This window comes from Stegastes partitus, unplaced genomic scaffold (genome assembly GCF_000690725.1).
Source record: "Stegastes partitus isolate 25-593 unplaced genomic scaffold, Stegastes_partitus-1.0.2 Scaffold2134, whole genome shotgun sequence".
Lineage (NCBI taxonomy): Eukaryota > Metazoa > Chordata > Actinopteri > Pomacentridae > Stegastes > Stegastes partitus.
Window position 1 is genome coordinate 60,366 of NW_007579865.1, and position 21,692 is coordinate 82,057.

At 40.3% G+C, this 21,692-nt stretch overlaps 1 protein-coding gene across 1 annotated transcript in view; it reads left to right on the plus strand.

The window, feature by feature from the left end:
- Nucleotides 1-21,467, plus strand: part of LOC103374073 (beta-1-syntrophin) — a gene marked incomplete at its 3' end in the record, with an annotated part of 38,472 nt that extends 17,005 nt beyond the window's left edge. Inside the window, exons 2-8 of the mRNA XM_008304102.1 lie at nt 728-962; nt 9,721-9,838; nt 9,968-10,057; nt 13,072-13,208; nt 14,739-14,936; nt 21,027-21,036; nt 21,464-21,467. Coding sequence (XP_008302324.1) covers nt 728-962; nt 9,721-9,838; nt 9,968-10,057; nt 13,072-13,208; nt 14,739-14,936; nt 21,027-21,036; nt 21,464-21,467 — 792 coding nt within the window. The remainder of the gene's footprint in view (nt 1-727; nt 963-9,720; nt 9,839-9,967; nt 10,058-13,071; nt 13,209-14,738; nt 14,937-21,026; nt 21,037-21,463) is intronic.
- Between the last annotated feature and the right edge of the window lie 225 nt (nt 21,468-21,692).

Consider the following 21,692-nt stretch of genomic DNA (forward strand, 5'->3'; position numbering starts at 1 on the left):
CACTTTGCTGCAGCATGAATGCATTCTGACTGTCAATCGAGAGGCTTCGAGGCTCCAACACCTCGGAATTATGTGCCTTCAGCTTTAGTCGTCAAAGGTGTATTCACAAGTTGTCATGGAAGTATATTTAAAAGAAAAAATATGACACTGTGTATACCAAACATTGGTGGTTGGAATATTCGTAAGTCTTGTTGTGAAAACTTTCTGACAATAACTGGGTATTCTATGCCTTAAAGTCAGTATGTGCCCTTTCGCTTTGACAAGTTGGATTTTGAACTGCTGCCCCGGCAAGAAGTAACTTTTAACGGCACTTTCCTGAGGGATGTTTTGGCATCAGACTTTGTGGAATATGTACAGGATTAAATAACAGAAAAATAAGCTTGCGGTATTTTGTCTTACCTTCATACACTGCTATGTGCTTTAGTTGTAAATGTCCTGTCCAGTGTTGTGTACAATTACATGTAAAACCACCTGTACACTCATTTTAGTGTTGCCTTTATATGCATTTATGTAGTTTTAAATCTCCTGTCACATGTTTTGAAATTAACAAGTTTTAAAAGAAGACAATTTGAAAAAAGGGATACAGAGATAAACAAAGCAAACCAAAAAAACCACAGCTACAGGATCGGTTCCTGATTGATAAAAATCTCAAAATGTGCTTCTCTTGTGTCCTTTTTTTCCCACCATGACTCACTGTAGACTTTGCATTTCTTTCTTTCCTCTGCAGTGAAGTACATGCGTGAGGCCACTCCGTACGTGAAGAAGGGCTCTCCGGTGTCAGAGATCGGCTGGGAGACGCCTCCTCCAGAGTCTCCTCGCCTCGGCAGCCCTCCCATCACCTCCTCCGACCCTCCCAGTTCTCCCACTCAGCCCTCGCTGTCTCTGACCGGCGACCGGAGGTGCATCCCGCTGAGGATGTGTTACGTAACCAGAGCCATGACCACACCTGACCCTGACAACAGGTAGCAGAGACACTCACACCTCAGATTCTCTGGAGGGTTTTGGTCTCTTTTTAATTACCATCATCTGTATGCTCCTCTTGTGCTGAGTTGCCTGTTTTTTTTTTTTTTTACAGACTAATGAGTAGTTCATTGATTAACCACTCACATAGTTCTGCCAGTTGCTTTACGTGTAATAGTTTTTAAAGATTTATATCTTTTGTAGGAATAAACTGATGTGCCACACAGTAGGTGGGAAAATGTGAAATTATCGATTTATTTTATGGGACTTAAGGAGAAAATGAAAAAAAAAACATAAAACGTTTCCAGATTTTAGAGTCAAACTGAAATATGACGTGCTTCTAGTTTGTTATGGAAACTGACAGTTCTTTGCAGTTTACTTTACTTACAGAAAAGGTGAGAATTTAAGAACAGTGGCGTCATGCAAAAGGTACATTAGATATAAGAAAAGCACAGTTAAGCCCAAAATTTTTCATTAACTTTTGATCTACAGTGATTTTTTTCTTTGACTAATAGTTTTTTCTGGCTGGAAATGGCACGAACAAGTGACAAAAGACTCATTTTTACTGCAAATGCCATGTCCAAATGTATTCACACTCATTAAAACAGTTGCTAACTGTTGTTTCTGCACCTTTCCAAATGGTCCTGCCAATTTCTACCATTTCTAGAGCCTTTTAATCTACTGTAAGCTGATAAACAGCTGATACAGAAGGTGTCTAGTTAGTTACTAGACAATTACAAGTCATTTGGTTAAAGCCAAAGAGCTTCATGAGAGAGAGCTGCACATTGTGGCTGGTTGATCTCTATGGACACCAACCAAGAAGGACTCTTCAAGACAGACAAAGAAAAGCTCAGCTGGACAAAGAAGAAAGCTTTCCATCATCACTTCTGTGGTCAGATGAGACAAACATAGAAGTCTTTTGACCCAAAGAAAGCAGAATCATTCAACCTTAAAAAGACAATCTTTTCCGTCAAGCATGCTGTTGGGACTGTGATGCTACGTTTTTCTCAGCCGATGGACCAGGCAGCCTTGTCAACAGCAAACAGCATCATGAGAAAAGAGGACGACATTAAGATTCTTGAGGAGAACATCAGACAGTCTGCAGAAAAACTTGGGGCAGCACTGAAGCTTCTAACGAGATAATGATCTCAAACATGCAGTGGAAATGGTGGAGAAATGGGCAAACATAAAGCCACGCCATCATTTTGAAGTGTCTTCATCAGAGTCCATCGAGAATCTGTGGAGGAAGCTGAAGACCAGTGTGATGAAAAGGAAGCCTTCAACCTCAAAGACCTGGAGATCATCACAAAGAGGAACAAAATCCCAGTGGAGACACGCAGAAAGACTGTTAGTAATTAGAAGAAGCATTCGATTGATTTGGTGGCAAATAAATAAAGAAAAGAAAAACCCACTATGGAAATACAATTTATCATCATCAGCATCTCTAGCACTTTGACTTATTGTCTTTTGTCACTTTTCAAGTCATTTCCTGCCAAAAGAAGCCTATTGATTAAACAAAAATAGCCCATAAATCAAAGTATGTCATGGTGATTTGTAATTTTGGGCTTAACTGTGTGTCATGTGAGGTCATCCAAACTGGCTGACAGGTTTTGCTTCGCTTTTGTCACTGGCAAATGTTCCAAAGTTCAACCCAAAGATGGCTTCATGAACTAAAGGTTAACTAGTTCTTGTGTGTTTCTTAACTCAACACTGTGACAGAGAGAACAGAGATGCCTGCAGCCCCCTAAAGGGATTATTTAAAGTGTTTCCTTAGACTTTTTTTTTAAAAACGTTTCTTAAAGAGCGACATTTGAAGTGGCGTTTTTATAATTCCCAGTCAGCAGGGGGTCGTCTTTTAGGAGGTGTCATCAAACTAATGGGTTGGTAATTCCACTGTGACCCAGTCAGACGTCACGAGGGCAGATTTACTCCTTTTTCTTCCACTACTTTGAAAACCACAGTTTGTCTGCTTTCTGTCCCAGTTGTCTCTTCCTCTGCGTCTCTGTTTCCAATTTCTCCTCCTGTCTGTTTTTCACTCTTTTGTATTTGTTGGTGTGTTTCGGCCTCTTCTGTCTGCTCGCTGTCCTCTCCCTTTCTTCTCTTTCATCGCCTCTCTTTGTGCTTCCGGCTTTGTCTGTTATCTGTCGCATGTCTGGATCGATTCTCCCTTCCATCTCCATTGTCTTCCCGTCATTGTCGCTCTCGATTTATTCCTTTTTTTCTGTCACTACGGTTCCCATTGTTCTGTCCCTCCATCTCTGCATATGTATGATTTTAGACGTCTGCGATGGTTGAAACTTGAAAACTTCAGCGGCAGCATCAAAGTCAAGACGTAGCAGCGACTTCAAGGCTCCTCCGTCTGTACAGAGTTCGACTGTTGGACGCTGAGAATGTAGAATATAATTACCAGCAAACTCTTGCACTCGAAATGAAATGTAGGAACATCATTAGGTGGTGATTCTTTGTTGGCTTAATGAACGTAAGATAATAACTTTAATCTACAGACTTTGATGATTGTTAAACTCAGATTTGCTTTCATTCTGCATTTTCTCACTTTCCCTGTGACATTCTGCATTAAGACAACGTAAGGCAGCTTCAAGTACATTTGTTTGTCTTCATTGTGGTTAACCTTCTGAACTCCAAGCAGTTTCTGGGCCTTTTTTTTGTTCCTGACATATTTTTCCTCACTTTTTACTCATGAATTTGAATTTCATATAAAGTCCTGCACCTCTATGGAAACATTAGCCAAAAGTAGAGAGGATCCAAACATGTCTTTTTGTCAGTTTAACAAAGCTGCAGTGCCACGAATCATTAAAAAAAAAAAAAAAGAAAGAAAAGAAAATAGAATTTTTTACAAGTGTCAGTTTTATTCGAGGCTTCTCCATTCTTGTTTGTGTCTGGTTCTTGTTTTCTGTCTCATTTTTGGCCATTTTTCATCTGTCCTTTTATCTCATTTTTGTCATTTTCTGTTTTATTTATGTTGTTTTGTGTCATTTTAGGTATTTTCTGTCTTGTTTTCTCGTTTTGGATATTTTGATCTACTTACATTGCATTATTACTGCTTATATTTGGATATTTAGCTATTTCCATGTTTCCAGCCTCTACAAACTTTTTCTTTCTACTCTGCACATCAGCTGTAGAAAGATGTTTCACCATGCTGAATGTATCTTCCATCAGTTTGCTCCTCCTTGTACTGTATTTGAGCCATGTTGTGTCTATTCTGTTGATCCAGTAGATTTCATTTCCCTCTTTGTCTCTTTAATTAGTTTTCATACTTGTCTCTTCTCTGTTTTCTGTGATCACAATCTGCATTTCAATTAAAAAGTCTCTGGATTTTTGTCAGGTGACTCTTGGTCACAGCTGAAAGAGTGCAGAGATGCTGTTTTTTCTTGTTTATTTTAGGTGAATTTATAAATAAGATATTGAATCTTTGGTAGAGTTTTCAGTTTATTCCACATGAGAGTTAACAGTCTGCAAATGTGTCCTCCTTGTACTGTATCTGAAAGTTTAATCCTGCCTTTCAGACTGTCAGTGAAACCTGCAGCGGCATCAGTCTGGTTGAAGCATTAAACCATTTAAGAGCACTACAGAGTTGAACATTCACTCTGTTGACCTTAACATCGACTTTATTGGTGAGCCAGTTATACAAGGAGTTGGGGTCGATATCTCATGTAGTGACACAGCCTGGTTTTACTTTGCAGATAACAGCGTTTCGTGGTTTGATAAACCCTGAGGGCAGATTCACAGATAAAGTCAAATTTACCTTGACCAGCATGTTTTTTATGAAGTTCTTTCCTCATCTTTGCCAGGATAAATCCCCCTCTGACTCACCAGTAAAAATTTCGTAAATGTTTAAATGGAAGTGAAATAGTCTCTGTTACACTGAGTCCATCAAACTGGAAAAACAAAAAAAGGGCCGACGTTAATACTGGAAACTTGGGTGTTTTCTCAGAGTTTCTAAGATAATAAGCTGGAGTTAAACATTGCAGGGCAAAACTAAAGCTTGTTTTTCTTATTTTGGGTTCAGGGATGAGATGGTTTAAGAGGCTTTATGTTAAGTGACAGGAAAATCTGCTGCAGTGTTGCATCCCTCTGAGGGTTTCCTCTTTATTTCAGCAGATGCTGTTTAAACTGTGTTTAAGCCTGACAGGAGATAAAGAAGAGTGAGATATGAATAAACGCGAGACACGTACAGTGATGAAAGGAGATCATAAAAGACGATGCGAAAGAAGGGAGGAAGGAGAGTAGAGGAAGAGGAGAAGAGATATAGGAGTGTTTTTTAAACTTCAGTATAAAGACAGACTTGATTGATTGATTGAATATTCATCATGCCGATGAAGTTTTTCTCACCTTAACACGAAGCCTTAAATGACAATGTTAACAGGTTTAATTAAAATATATATTTTATGGAAAGACTTGTGTGTGGGAGACTTGGATATCTACAGGATTTAGGTGTTTTCATGCTGGTGGCCAGCAGAATGCAGCTCCTTTATAGTAACAAAAAATAGTTCCAATTGTAAAGAAGTCTATGAAAAAAAGACTAAACTTCTGTCTTGATTTGAAATGAATTTAGGGTCTCAATTGTTAGTTTTAAATCTCCTTCAATATAACACAGTGTTAATGTAAGTAACCGTCCCGACAGTAAAATAGACGTTAAAGCAGGATGTGCTTCAGGGCGTGGCTACCTTGTGATTTACATGCATGACATCCATAGGGACTTGATGTCATTTTTCAGAACCAATTCTACGTGGAATCGATATACATTTGTAGTAAAAATGAAAATCTTGGGGTCAAAATTTAGAATAAAGCAACAAATGTTGATGAAATGTCATTTTTTTATGTTTTACATGTGTTCAGTGTTGTTGGTTAGTTGATAGGGGCCTCAAATCTGCATTCTTTCAGACGGCCAGCAGGGGGCGACTCCTCTGGCAGCAAAAATACTTCCAATTCTATAGAAGCCGATGAGAAAATGACCCTAATCTCACTTGATTTGCTGCCTCAGTAAATATTTTTCCATCGAGTTTATGGTTTCAGTCGCTAGTTTCCAGTCCTCTTCAATACAGTATGATGTGGATTTTGTAAGTCTTGGTGCCATTTAGAGAAAGAGACGTCAAAGCGTGGTCCTTATTATTGGACACTATCATGTGTCCAAACTTGAGGCCTCAAAATAGTTTTCCATTCGTCAAAAGATGACTTCACGCTCATCTTTTAGATACAATCTATGGCTTTGTAGTATGATATTTTACACTTAATTTTGTTTTTGGAAAAGGCAAAAAGCTTAAAATGACTTTTTGTACATCTTTCCTTCAATCATTAGTTTTATTTCACCAGGGTCAAGTTTAAATTGAGCTTAAGTTAATTAATGAGATGTCATTGCCAGAAAACGTATTCAATACAGATCACATTTTAATGCCAGGTGTAAAGAGGGCTTTTAGGTCAAGACAGCTTAGTTTCAGTCATACTGACCGCTTTCACAAATAGAACATTTCCCACAAGGCAAGAAGTAAAGAAGTTTCCCTCTGGTAAAGAAATAAGACTGTAACAGACTGACACCCTGAATATTCTGTATTCTGTAACATTTAATAGTTTAATTTAATCAGGCTTCTGTTTTTCTTTATTATACTGAAAACTTTGCCATTAGAATATTTCCTTACTGGTGCTGTTGTACATGCACACAGCATTAATCAATTAATATTTATAATTCAGTCACTGCATGAATCAAATCTGTATGCCGGAACAGACCTGCCTGGCTGGAACACATATTTTCTATATATAGTTATAATCCTGTGAGAACGTCTTCCCTTTGAGCAATGAGAGACTGAACTTCATTCAAATAGGAACAGGCTTATGTAATCCTTACAGTCACAGCGGTCATTTGGATGTCATCGCACTGGGTCTTCATGTTCCCCATGTGTGTTCCGCATGTTCCCCATGTATGTTTGTCATGTTCCCCGTGTTCCCCGTGTATGTTCATCATGTTCCCCATGTATGTTCCGCTTGTTCTCCATATATGTTCGTCACGTTCCTCATTTTCCCATGTGTGTTCCCCATTTAAGTTGTCATGTTCCCATGTATGTTCCCCATGTATGTTCGTCACATTCCCCATGTATGTTCCCCGTGTTTCTCATGTATGTTCCCCATGTCCCCCATGTATGTTCAGCAAGTTCCCCATGCATGTTCCCCATGTATGTTCCCCATGTTCCCTAATTATGTTCATCACATTCCCCATGTATGTTCCCCGTGTATGTTCGTCATGTTCCCCATGTATGTTTGTCATGTTCCTTTTGTATGTTCTCAGTAATATTCATGTTCCCCATGTATGTTCATCACATTCCCCATGTATGTTCCCCATGTATGTTCGGCATGGTCCCATAAATGTTCCCCGTGTATGTTCGTCATGTTCCCTATGTATGTTCTCAGTAATATTCATGTTTCCTATGTATGTTTGTTTTGTTCCCCATGTATGTTCCCAATAATATTCATGTTCCCCATGTTCACAATGTTCCTTATGTTCCCTATGTATGTTCCCTTGTTTCTCAGGTTCTTCGTGTTCACCATGTAAGTTCCTCATGTTCCCCATGTATCTTCCCCATGTTCTCCATCATGTACATACTATATATTTTATAGTCAGTCTACACTTTGGCCTGGAAATAGCAGATAATCTCTTGTGTAACTCCTGGCAGTGAAGTTGTTGCTAAAACAAACACTGTTCTTTAAGAACCTTCTTTTCTAAATGCACATCTGGAGCTGGGGTTCCTCCTATTCTCCCCCTCTGTTTTCCACGCATCTGTCCTTAATCAGCTCCCCTTTTACAGGCAGCAGGTCTATTTTTAACCCAGACTAACACCTGGATCTGCTGTAGCGGTTTGATAGAAGAATGAATTCATCACATCCACTGGGGCTTTTCCAGGCCTCCAGTGAGCGATAACAGAAAGCTGCAGAGGAAGCAGGTTTGCAGAGTTGAAACCACCCTGGATTTGGAGTAGATTTAGTTTTTTTATAAAAGCAGCAGCACCTGGACAGTAGACTGCTGGTAACAGAGATCCTAGATTGCTTTCAGAATACATTTTCAGTGACACCCCAGTTCATTCACCATACAAGAGCTGCTTGTTGACATAAATTCTTACATCTGTCTTTTCTTTCTGTCTTTTGTATCCAGTTTCAATTTCCTTGTGGCACGTATCAAATTAAAACCCATAACCCAACCTTTCTAACAATTCTAGTCGCGTGTCTGTGCGACAGAGGGTTAGTGATGAAAAACCATCTTGAATCTAAATCAAATTTAATCATAGTCACGATCTGCAGTCTGAAGTCGGTATTATTTTACAACGTGGGCCAGTCGCATGTCAAAGTAACCAGCAGACTGTGTTCTTTCTGATAATAATGTTGGTTTCTCTGTGTGCAAACAAAAGTAATTCTGTTTAGGAATTACAAGAAAATTCTGCATTGTCCCCTGCACAGCTTGTGTGACCAACTAACACAAAAAAATGGATTTCGTGTCATTGCAATGGTTTAAAAGTTGAGTCGCTGTGCACAAGAAGGCAGCGGTGATCCCACAGTGCAAATTTGCCATTGGTGGCTAATATTTACCTGGTTTGCCAACTCCAAATACAGCACTATTTTTTTTTCTTTCCCCCCAGTGTCTCAAGTCAAATAGTATCCCACTGTACTGGTTTGGATATTTTCATGACAGATTTATGGAAACATATTGCCACGGTGAGATACATGCAGTATGCAAAAACCATTTCCTAATTCATATTTTTCTGTGCAATAAAGGGTAATATATAAAAATCTCTGTTATTAGTCTATCAAATGATGCAAGATCTGGATAGCCCATCCTGTGTGACTAGAAGAGGGGAGTTTAAATAAAGGAAGTGAAATTATCCTGAACGTATCCCCAGGCTCAGAGGGTTAAACAAGTGTGAGTTACTGAATTTACATGAACAGAGACTTAAGAAGATTTTTTTTACACTCCACCTTCACTTCTGATTTTTTGAACATCATATGGTAGACACTCCAGAGTTCAAATTCTTCAAACATGTTCAAATCTCAGCATGAGACGCAAAGCGAACACTCGATTACCATGCTCTGTCAGGAATAATGTGCCCACTTATTCTGCCTGTGTTATTTTTCGTACCTCCACACAGTGCAGTGGGCAGATTACCTTTGCTTTACCTGCTTTACTTTATGCAATTGAATATTTCATGCTGCACTATAAAGCGACCCAGTGCACAGCTTTATACATTGTAGGCAGCCACGCGTGCCTTTTTAAAATTCACATTCACCGAGCACACAATCAAAGAGCCATTCAGAGGGATCGAGAAGCATCTGCTTTCCTCTGGAGGCCAGAAAACTCTCCCATATGATATAAGCAGATTAGTTATGGAAATTTAGTGGGAGACGGATCGTATCGCGTGGCCCAGAGAGGCTGCCTGAGCAGTGCCTGCTTCATGTTCTGAATTGACTTGAATGAACTCAAATTTCAATGCACTTCATTTCATTGTTCTGACCGGGTTCCCATTATCAAGAGGATGAGACAAACGAGCATCTGTTGGAGCTGAAGCCTAAATGGATAACAGTCAGGTTCTGAAACTATTAGTCGACACCAAATTGGGGTTTCCTGATAAGGCTCGCACTGTGTTTTCAATATTCAAAAAAGGGATTTTGTTCATCTGGGGTTGTCAATCATAAAAGTTTAAAACTCCCTGACGATAACAGAGAGGTTAAAGCTGTTTTAACTCTTCTTATCTGCTCCTCCAGACAACTGGAGCTGCACTCTCCTGATGCCCGACACACCGTAGTGCTGCGCTGCCCGGACCAGCCATCTGCCCTGTCCTGGTTCTCTGCCATGCACTCTGCCACATCAGCGCTGGCTCAGGTCTGTCTCTAATCTCGTTGATTATGCAGGTAGCTCCCATCATCACCGTACATTTAGACAGTTCAGCGTGTTCATTGTTGTGCATCCTGAAGCGTCATCCACCCTGAAACACTGTCATGTGTCCCGCAGCGGGTGATGGCCGAGGTCATCCAGAACACGTCCAGGACAGGAGTCGCTGGCAGCAAAGAGATCCGACACCTGGGCTGGCTGGCAGGGAAGGTAGGAGTGTGTTTCACTCATGTTGCGGGGACATAAATCTGTTTACACTCAGGGGACCTTTTGGAACAAATGGCAAGTTCAGCCCTTGTAATTAATTCAGTTTTAGGATGAAGACCTGGTTTAAGGTTAACTGAAGGTTAAGGAAAGAGTTAGGTCCTCTGAAATGATGGAAACATAACTTTCTGTGTGTGTTTGTGTGTCTGTATAAAACTCATGCTGGTAGATTTCCCACATTTTGAACGGGATGCCTTCTCTGTGAGCAGTGAAACATGCACATGGTATCTTCTTGTGTTTTTATTACAATATAGGTTAAATTAAGACTTTTTTTTAGTGGTGTTTCATTGGTTGATTGTTTTGAGGTGAATCCTTCAAAAGTTGTTTTATCCATCCATCCATTATCTTTATACCGCTTAATCCTCACTAGGTTCGCGGGGGGGCTGGAGCCTAAAGTTATTTTATTGTTTTTTTAAATTTTACTTTAGTTGCGAGATGTGGCTCGGTGGTTAGCATCGTCATCTCGCAGCTAGAAGGTCGCTGGTTTGCATCTCGGTGAGGACACCTGGGATCTTTCTGTGTGGAGTTTGCATGTTCTCCCCGTGCAGCGTGGGTTCTCTCCGGGTTCTCCAGCTTCCTTCCACAAGGTCCAAAAACATGTAGAGGTTAATTGGTGATTCTAAATTGTCCGTAGGTGTGAATGTGAGTGTGCTTGGTTGTCTGTCTCTAAGTGCAGGCCTGTGATAGACTGGTGACCTGTCCAGGGTGTCCCCTGCCTTTGCCCTGAGTCAGCTGGGATAGTTGTTAGATGGTTGCTATGCTGAGCCCTTTTCAGACATACACAACATCGCTGCTTCATCGATCTGTTCGCAATCACACTGCACAATATGCATTAATTAATAAAAGACTAAATCTGCACTGATCAATAAATGATCAAACTGTCCAGATAACCAGTAGCCTAGTTTATTTATGAGTTCCCGAAAGCCGTGAATGTGTGAGAATAATAACAGTAAAATAGAATAAAATATCGATTTAACGATCCTGTCTCCATGCCGAGGATATTTTATAATTCAAAGTAAATAATGAAGCTACAGCTGTTGTTCTACTGGTGCAAATATGCTCAACTTTATCTGCTGCTGTCTGATGCTGCAGATATTCAATAAACTCAGAAGAAACAATCCTACAAACAGCTCCTGTCAATATTTTTTATTTCTTTTGAGTCTTCTTAATCTGACCTGTTCTGTCTTTAGCCGGCAAAGTTTTATTTTTTTGGACCTTTCAGTGTGTAATTAATGTGAAATTATGGAAGAAAATGAAGGAGAAAGGCATTTAAACTGTATGTTTGTTGCTCTATTGGTGGTGATTGTGGAAAAAGCCTCTCGAAATCACTTAACACAACCTAATTATGTTGTTTGTTCCAATCCGCTAATGTGACACCACACAGTTCAGACTTGTGTGATACTGAGAGTGATGCTTGAATGTCATCAGGTCTGACTTTGTATGATTTGAATCACATTCTTCATGGAAAAGTGACCAGGCTGCTCATTCAGACGTGAAGCCGGCATCTTCAGATTATCAGAAAGGAGTTAACGTCTGCGAGGGGCTTTAAAGTCCTCCTGAGATGCAGCCTGTGTTGTTTGTGTGCATACGTTGGTGTATTTTTAAATTGATGAATTGATGGTACAGTGCGTCGTCACAACACTTCAAAACTGTCATACTTGAAGGCGGCATAAAGAGCCAGCTGTCATCGAGCAGGGGGGAAATGTAATAAACAGTTATTAAATTCATCAAATTCATGGCAGGGCGGCCCTCGACAGAACCAGCCGTATTGTCAGAAGAGAACTTGAGAGAACTGTTCTAATCCTGCTACTTTTTCACCTTTGCACTTGTTGCATAAACAGGAATCTGTCAGACGGCGACAGAAATGGCATATTTGTTATTTTGCTCATCTACTGCATAAACACAAATCTTTGAAATTTGCACACAGCGAAGCTTCACTTTGCTTTTCAAACAGCCTTGCACCTGTGCACACACACACATCCATACCTGCCTGATTTAGTCCTGGAGAATTTGCCAGTATTTGATCCTTCAAATGCAGTACAATACTGTTACTTAGCAACATATTCTCATTATGGTAAAAAGATGACCCTTGACCCTCTAAATCCCACAGTGTGATTGGCTGAGGCAGAACTTCAAAGAGCAGCTTTGGATTCCACGGCTGGGCTGCAGATAAGCTCTCATAATGAGAATAGTTATGGAGCATTGTAAAATGAAATACCAGGGCTGTGCATGTGTGAATAAAAGTGTACCTGCATCTTTACGGCAGCCACATTTATTTTTAGCCAATTCCCACCTGGGTGCACAATAGTGAATGTATACATTAAACACACACAGTGCTCCTCTCTGTGGCACCAGCACTGTGGCTGACTTACCTTATGGCTTATCAGGTGCCTCCACAAAAAAACTGAGGATTTCAGGAACACAAGTGGGAATAAGAACTTTAAATCGCACAGCACAAAGTGATCAAACTGAGCGACCATGCAGGACGAAGTGTTTTGTTTATTTACTGAAATTCTGTTGTAGTTTAATTCAAATGAATCTACTGTTTTGTGCAGCTGGTCAGATTGAGTAACACACTTATACCACCTCTGCTCGGCTGTTTGGGCCGACAGCGGCGGCTTTTGTTGTGCTGATAATCCTCCTGATTAGTGCTTCCATTTTAATGAGAATGTAAGAAAATAAGTGAATGAAACGAGTTGAGAGGAGAAGAAAAAAGAGCGATGGAATACTTTAGGCTCTGGCAATTTGTGCACTTCAAAAACAAGTGCAATAATCTATTAAGAAAATAACTGACATTTGCAGCCAGAATTGTTTTGTGTCTTTCTTTCTTTCTTTTTTTTTTTTTTTTGTTCATTTGAATAACACAGTCTTCCATTACCCTGGAGAAGATAAGTGCGTGGAGCGAATGGATGGATGGGAACAGCTGTCCCTGTGTCATTGTTCATCTGTTTGTGCTGCAGACGGAGAGCGAGAAGCAGAGCTGGAAGCCGGCGCTGGTGGTGGTGACGGAGAAGGACCTGTTGCTGTACGACAGTTTACCGCGAGGCAGAGAGGCCTGGCAGAGCCCCACACACACTTATCCGCTGCTGGCAACACGGTATGAAACTACACAAACGCCAAAGCCACAACATTAAAACCACCTGCCTAAAAATGCGTAGGTCCTCCTCGTGTTGCAGCTGTAGCTGCAGAGGATATTTTTGGGGTGAGGTTTTTTGTATGCCAGGCCTGTTTCGGAGCATCTCAGAGAGTTTGGAGACAATACTTAAGGCTCTTGGTCATGTTCCTCAAGCCATCCCGCAGTTTTTGCCGCATTGTTCTGCTTGTGAAGGCTGCCTTAGTGTGTAACAATACTTGAGTGCCTGGTCTGAGTCAAAGTAACATCATGAATACCAGGTCTCAAGGTTTTCCAGCAGAGTTTTAACAAGATAATGTTATTCTTGTCATTATTGTTGTGGCTGATCAGTGTATGTGCTCTATTCAATATGGAAGATATTTCATGGCGATTAATACTGTGTTATCACAACACTAAATCTAATATCAATAATAGATATTTACCACTGATATTACTAGCATAGGTACAGTGCAGCAGAAGTGTACCAGAAAGACACTGATCCCTTTGTTTCTGCAAGGAAGGAAATAGAATTTTTGCAGTTCACATAATTTGATTGAAATTCCTTTTTTTTTTTAATGCTTGAACATCAAATCATTATTAAAGACAATGAAAACAAATTAAATGGTCAGAGTCGGATTGATAAACAACAAAACTCATTAATCAAGTCACACTCAAGAAAGTCTTCCACCTTCAGAGTTGTTGGAATTAAACTATTTGTTTTACCGAGCTAACAAAAGCTGTCAACAGCAGAACAACATCCTTTCATTTATAATTAACTCTCCTGGTTTCTACATTTGCAAAGAAACATTTCGAGGTTAGCCCGTTAAATTTGAAAATTTAGTTTTTCTGGGGTAATCGCACAGCCGATCAATATAGATAAAATAAAGACACAAGTTAAGCGGTTATAACATTTGTTCTGTGCTGATGTTGAATTAGTCAGTTGCACATGTTACAGGTGTCAGCTCTGTCTGGGATATACGAATACTGTCCTAGCTAAGCAGCTAGCTGGAGCTTTGTCCTTAACACCATGAGCTTTGGCTGGAGGCTATTAAACATCACAAAAGTCTTTGTCATAGTGCCCTTTACTAGCTAAACCCCCACAATGCTCTCTGCTTGCCAAGAAGTAACTGCCCATAGTCCAAGTGACGCCTCCTCTGGTCACTGCTGTATTAAGCAGTAAAAGGCTCCACCTAGTGGCACAATTAGGTACTACAACTGGTCTATATAAAGGAACAGCTTCGGTGTCGAAATGCTTTTTTTTTTCTTAATTCAGTGCAGAGCTATTCTGTTGTCAAGCATATACATTGGTTTGTTTTTATTAACTTTAATGTACTGGAAATTGTATCAGATTGGGACTCGATTTCTCCAGATGATAAATATAGCACTATAAATAGCACTGCAAATCTCATTATTAGCTATGATAAGATATCAATATATAATATGTGGGGGAAAAATGATGGTATGTACTATTAAAAAATACACTAAATGAGATTGTGTGTGTGTGCGTTTATTTAGTCTGGTCCACTCAGGTCCTGACCGGGGATCGCCTCATTCCGGCACCGAGCTCTTCTTCGCCACTCGGACCGGCACAAGACTCGGCATCGAGACCCACCTGTTCCGGGCGGAGACCACCAAGGATCTGTCCCTGTGGACCAGACAGATAGTCAACGGATGTCACGCATCAGCCGAGATGATCAAAGAGGTCTCTACGAGTGAGTCCTTGCGCACAACACATGAACATTCAGATTCAGCAGCACCTTTAGAATGGATGAAAAAACACAGAAGCACTGAGAGCTGAAGCTGTGGACGGAGCAGAGTGAAGCTGTTCAGGTCACTGTGCTGCATTCTGAGCTGCTTCCTCAGACGTGTTCAGACATGCTGCAGCAAGAACACGTCCAGAGAGATTGTAGAGGCTGCACTGGTAAGAACCGCCTGAGGTCTGAAAGCAGAATGTATACATGCACCGATACAGACTCCCACGGTCACTCCGACACAGATAGTTTGTGATATAATTTGACAGCCATATGGAAGATGTGGACAAAGCACTGGCTATTTATAGAAAGGAATGCTATTCTAGTGTGTGTTTGGCATTGGGTATTGGTTGTCCAGGGAATTCCAGCAGAATACCTCCCCCATCTCCCCCTGTTGGCCTCCCTCTCAAAGCAGAGAATGTCCTGGGAACTGCTCTTCTCCCCCGGGTCCACCGTCTTTTCTCCATACATAAAACCAAGTTGAATTTCACTTCTACTCAAATATGTATCCAGCAGCAAAATGATACACAACCTCACCACTGTGTCCTTGTTGTCAGTGTAGTTTCTGCATCACCAAACTCTCGTTAAAAGTTTCTTGAAACACGTCTGCACCCACTCATCCAGGTGTAAATGTTATGCTGCAATTAGCAAAGCAGGGCTTCATTCGCCTCTGCAGGGCTCGATTTAAATTTAAACACTCCGAGCTGTGTGATGTTAATCTGATTTTGTATGTCACGGTGGTTAACCGTGAAATGTGAGTGTTACAAGGACATCTTACTTAATCCCATGGCAAAACACTGTCTAGACTGATACAAGTTGCTCAATAGCAACATGCTGTAGCTGAAATGTAGCAGTGGAACCAGCAGAAAAAGTTAGAGACCCCACACAGCCTGGATTTTTCACCTCTCCTGGGTGATTATAGGACTTAACAAACCTCCTCCTTCTACAGTTAGCTGTGTGAAAAAGATGTTTATAATTGTTACTGGTGCGAGGAATTTGTCATCTCTCTCTGCTCTGTGGAAACACTGCCTGCAGTTCACTGGAAAATTCACCTGGTTTTTTGTAAAGTGACAGATGGTTTTTCATTTACACTGAGAAACAGCTTTTTTTTTCAGGCTTTGGGGTTTATTTTGGGCAAATCTTTGAATTAGACGTGTAGAAGAAAGGGATTTTGATGACATATCATGATTTTAAACTTAAGTTTGTTGCAGTTTTTTTCTGACAAAACCATATGTCACGCATGATTAGTTCACGCTGAAAATCCAAAGACTATTTTCTGTTGTAACAGTTTCTGGCTCTTACAATAAATGCTGTAATGTTGGCATTTAAAAAAGAAAAGAAAGAAAACATGCCTTTTAAACCTGCTGGTGGGTTTTAAGCTTCAGAAGGTAAAGTTCATTTTGCAAACTTGTTTGCAAATAACTTTTTATTTATACATTCAGCAAATGGGGAAACATTTACATTCATTTGAAGTTATATTTTTGAGCACCAGATGAATGTATGTCCAATATGTGTTCTTCTTTTGAGCTCTGTGTCTTTACTCCTGAGGGAAACTGCTGCTCTGATTTTTACTACCTCTGTCTGTTTTGTGCTGCTCAGCATGTAGCAGCACAATGAGTTTTTCTGCCTCTGGAAGGAACACTGAGATCAAAAACAGGGAATTAAAAAACAAACCGGTGGCCTTAAAGATGCTGAAATGATCCACAGAGCTGCTCTGAGGTCACTGAGTGACGCTGTTCAGAGGGAACGTCCCAACTTTTGCAGGTGTTTAGTCACAAATCCATTACAATGGTTCCAGTTATTTATACAGCTTGAAAAGACAGGCTGAAATCAAAGTGCTTTCCAGCAGAGAAGTAAGATTGGTGTTACAAGTTTTAAAGCAAGTTTAAATATTAAGGTTAAAATCCTGTAATATCATTTATTATGCAAATTTATAATAATAACTTGAATATTATAGTCAAGACCCAACAATATTGTACATTACACATTTACTTGAATATTGTAGGTATTAAGTTTTAGACTATTCAATAATATTTATCATACAAACTATCCTGCTTAACATGAATATTAAGGTAAAGAACTTGCATTATTGTATATCGTACCAAATTACGTCAATACTTGAAATACTAAGGTTATGACCCCACAAGCAAGTATCCACAGAGAACCCAACAAGTCCAGAATTCTCTTTGAATAAGCATGATGATGGTGCTTGATTAAATATCACAGATGCACTAAAGCGAAGATAATTGATCCTGATAAAGAAACTGATTTCTGTACCAAATGACAGCAAAGACATTTCATTTGTGTTTTTGAACCTCACAGTGATGCTGGAGGTCAAAGGATCATCAGCATCAGTAGGCTTCATCCTGTGGGAGCCACAAATATACAAGTTTCCAGAGCTGGTCCTCTAGTAGTTTATTCTGGACCAAAGTTGTGGACAAACAAACAAACAGATCCACATTGTCATTCACAGAGCCTGCCGCTGTACGCCTGAAAACATTAGTCATTGCAGCTTTCATTCTATAATTGTGATTTAGGATACAGGTCAGTGATAAGGGCCAACAGCATAAGAAAAGATGAATATGGTTTGAATGTTTATTGCGCACTATTGGATTTCTGTCTGAAATGGATCGTATAACTTCTCTGAAACGGACTGATGTTAGCAGTGAGCCTGAGCTTCTTGTTGTGGAAGTGGGAAAGTAATTTACTCTTCCCTGAGAAGGATCTCACGATGCATACAAAGTGCACTCAGTCAGTTTCGGCAGTCGACACTTGAGGAGTCATTACGTTGACCTTGTCAGCTTTTCATCTGTGTAACATTCTAAATCATTGTGATGGTTTATTCACTGTCAGAGCTTATGATAAAGATTTGTTCTGAAGATAGATTAACTCTCCATCACTCAGCAGCTCTGTGGGCCATTCTGAGGGGATTTTAAAGGGGAAAGTAATTTGTTCGGCTCTGAAATCAAATTTCACCGACGCTTGGCCTGCTGTCATTCCTGCTATTATTATGTCCAAGGTGACTTCAACTTTTCAGAGGTTATATTGATATTTTGAGCAATTAGCAGGAGAAGGAGCTGCGCGTCATTATGTATTCACGGCATCATGGTCTAACGGCACAGGTCTAACTGTCTGCTGGATGGTCTCACTTCACTGCATGACTTTTTTTTTTTTTACTGGAGTTCTAGCCAACTTTATAAAAGTCAATAATTAACTACCATTTTGGAAAGTAACCTTATTCACTTTGTTGCACAGATGAGAAGATTGATATCACTCTGCTGTGTTAAAACGGACTGAAACAGCAGGCCTCGCTCTGGCCAAGTTTACCATTATACCTCGTTTGTTATTAAGTAGAAAAGCCAAATTATAACATCCGCGAGTTGGTTGTGGTTTTGCACAGAGCTGTGCATTGAGACAGTCTTCTTGCAAAACAAACCTTGTGGTGTGACTGTTTTCTTAAACAATGTTTCCAAAGTAGGCTTATGTAGTTTTTTGCTACCACTTGCAGTGAGATTTTGAGGAAGGTGGCTATAATACTCATTATACTTACTCTTTTTTTTTTTTATAGTAATTTGGCCGTTTGACACCTAAAATAGTCCATGAGAAGAGATAGAGGTGCTTGTGAAGGGAAAAGTCCTATATAACAAAACCCTAAACGGATAACTAATAATAATCAGACAATATCTACAAACTACAGCAACTTATTGTTTAATAAAAATGAGTTTTCATTGTTACTGGCCTGATCAGGGAAGTCACATTCTGCACTTTGTTTTTATGGGAAGCACCGATGTTCAAAGTGATGTCACTGCTGCACGTTTTCTGCTGTGTGACTCTGAGATAAGTGAATCTCTGTAATGAAACAGCTGACATGACAGGAAAATATGTTAAATAGATTTTGTCCACAGCTCTCTCAGTTTGGAGATGCTTGTATGGATCCCGCTGCTGTCTGATGCTGCAGGTATCGAATAAAGTCAGAGGAAAAACTTCTGAACAGCTGGACGCAACAAACTCCTCCTATTGTTTTCTGACACTACATTTGAAATCATAGAGCAAAGTGAAGGAGGTAAAACTTGTGATTTTTTGGAAACGTCGGCTAATGATGTGTGACGTTTATGGACCAGTGTTGGTGCCGAAATGTGGGGGGGAGGAAAAAAAAAAACTCTGATGTTCAGTTTGTCTTGTGTGCAGAGGAAGGCTGTTTAACATATAGAACTGTTTTTCCCCTTCATGAAGGAGCGCTTTTGTGGCTTCCTCTTATTTGCTGTGAGATTTGTTTGGCCAGTATGAGAAACCTGTTCCAAGGTCGGGAACAAACTTCCAGATTCAAACAATTACTTTCTTACTGGTTTGAGATTAGTCCGTTTAAAGTCTGTAATCCCACATCTCCCTCTCCTCCAACTTCTTATTAACGTTGTTGTCGAAGTGGCAGCCGTAAAATTTGTTAAATTGTCTTGGAGGTCGATTGGGTCTGTTCTTAATGAACAGGTAAATGGCTTAATGACTTTAAGAAGCCGTTGTGTCTCAGCAGTTGTGGAAAATCAACCTGTTAACCTGCTGTGACGCTCGAGTCCTGTGAGGCGCAGTTTAAAAATATGAAGTACATTACCTGCTGCTAATAACTTCATGACAAATAGCAGTGAAAGTAAAACTTTTGTCCTGTAATAACCTTTTAGTGTTTCCACAGTTGGTGTCTGTCGCTGCCTCTGATTCATTCATTTACCCTCTCTGCCTCTCGGTGTTATCTGCCTTCCTGCCCTCCTCCTGTCTCTTCCACTCACCGTCAGGCATAAAGAAGAGCTTTTGTTGCGGCCTGAAAAGACTCTTTTTCTCTGCGAGCGCTTTCTGGTGGGAAACCCTGCTTTCCCTCTCAGGTAGAAGAGTAGAGTTTCAGCTGTGATATTCATTCCTGAGCACAACAAAGAGCTGCACTCTTTGCTCCATTTACAACTCCATTTCTGCCATTAGGGAGACATTTGTCCTGCCACATTGTTTATACATCATTAGAGTAATATTACACATTATGAGACTCATTTTTCATCACAATTGAGATGTCTGCGGGGTTAAAGCAGGATATTGTGTTGTATATTTGGCTGCGTGTGCCTCATTTTTCTATTTGATTTAAAGCGATCTTCGTATCAACGTGTTTTCTGAAGTTGTAATCAACACACCCCTGTTGTTTTCGTGGCTTCACAGGTGATAAGAGCAGAGACGTTATGTTCATAATGTACTGCTCTGCTCACTTGAAAACATTTTTTTGCGGGGCTGCTATTGAAAAAATAAAAGAAGAGTGGTGTCACGCTTCTCAGCTTCCCCAGGAAAGTTTTTTCCAGGAAAGGAGGCTCAGATTCAGGATTCTGTGGACCATCTTACAAGCTGTTTGCAAAGTTGTAGAAGGGTCATGGGAGTTTGTTCTCATGTGTTTTGTGGAGAGTTGTGTTCGCCGGGGAACACGTGGCCGGTACTTCTGGAGTCTGGTGCAACAGGAATTGTTAATTGTTGTACAGCCAAAGTAAGAGTTGTGTTTAAATTCTCGGCACAAAGTCGAGTCTGTCTGTGATATTCATGGACTCGATCTTGATGTGCAGCCGGGTTGAGGAAGGTTTCTGGCTTCAGAACCTCAGGGTCTCTGCTTTTTTTTTTGTTGACAATGTGGTTCTGATAGCTTCATCAGACCGTTAGCATTGTGTTGGTTTGCAGCTGAGTGTGAAGAGGCTGGGATAGGAGTCAGCACCTCCAAGTGTGAGGCCACGATTCCCTGCCAGAAACCAGCGGGGTTCTCCCGCTGGGTTTGGGGATGACGTGAAGGAATTTGAGTATCTCAGGATCTTGTTCATTAGCTGCAGGAAAATGGAGCGTGAGATGGACAGATTGGATCTCCCAGGAGGAACTGGAAGATGTCTGGAACAAGCTGCTTAATTAAGCAATTTGCTGCAGGTCAACTCTTTTTATGTTCACAGTCAGTGGTTGGACACTATAAGGCTTCGAACAAAAAGATAAATAACATACACCTTCAAGAAGATAATTGATAATTGAACTTCTTTTGCAAACTACATTGTCTTTACGTTTTTAGGAAGTGTAGTTGAGCCCCAAGTTATTCATACCTTTGACAGCTTTTGATTTAGAGTAAATTTGTAGTTCAACACTGAGTTTCTTCTGGCGGGAAATGGCATAATCAAGTGACACAAGAAAGTAAGACATTGCATTGGAATGTTAGAGATTCATTAGGGTCCGAGCACCCAAAAGGGTGCGAAGACCCTATTGGTACTGCTCGGATTATTATTATTATTCGTGCCAAAGACACGCGTTTTTGAGAAACTAAACATACTCGAAAACTCACCAAAATTGCCATGCACATCAGACCCGGTGAAAAATTTTATAATTTGGAAGAACAACACACACCTCAATAGAAAAACTGCTCCACAGCACCACCTTCTAAATTGTCAAAAGCACATTTGGCCTAGAGCTACGCAATTTTGTAGGCATATAGAGCAGGTCAGGATGAATAAAAAAGTCAGGCTGGGCCAAGTTGTAAAATGCAACACGGCTCAATGGTGACTCCTACAATATTTCAACAGATTCCCATTGGGGCTATGTTTGATTTACAACTACTACATTTGCTACACATATGTAACAACTTGTGACGCACCAAAAAGTCCATTAGCATGTTTCTGTAAACCCAACAGGAAATCCGCCATGTTGGAAAAACGGCGAGCATGGC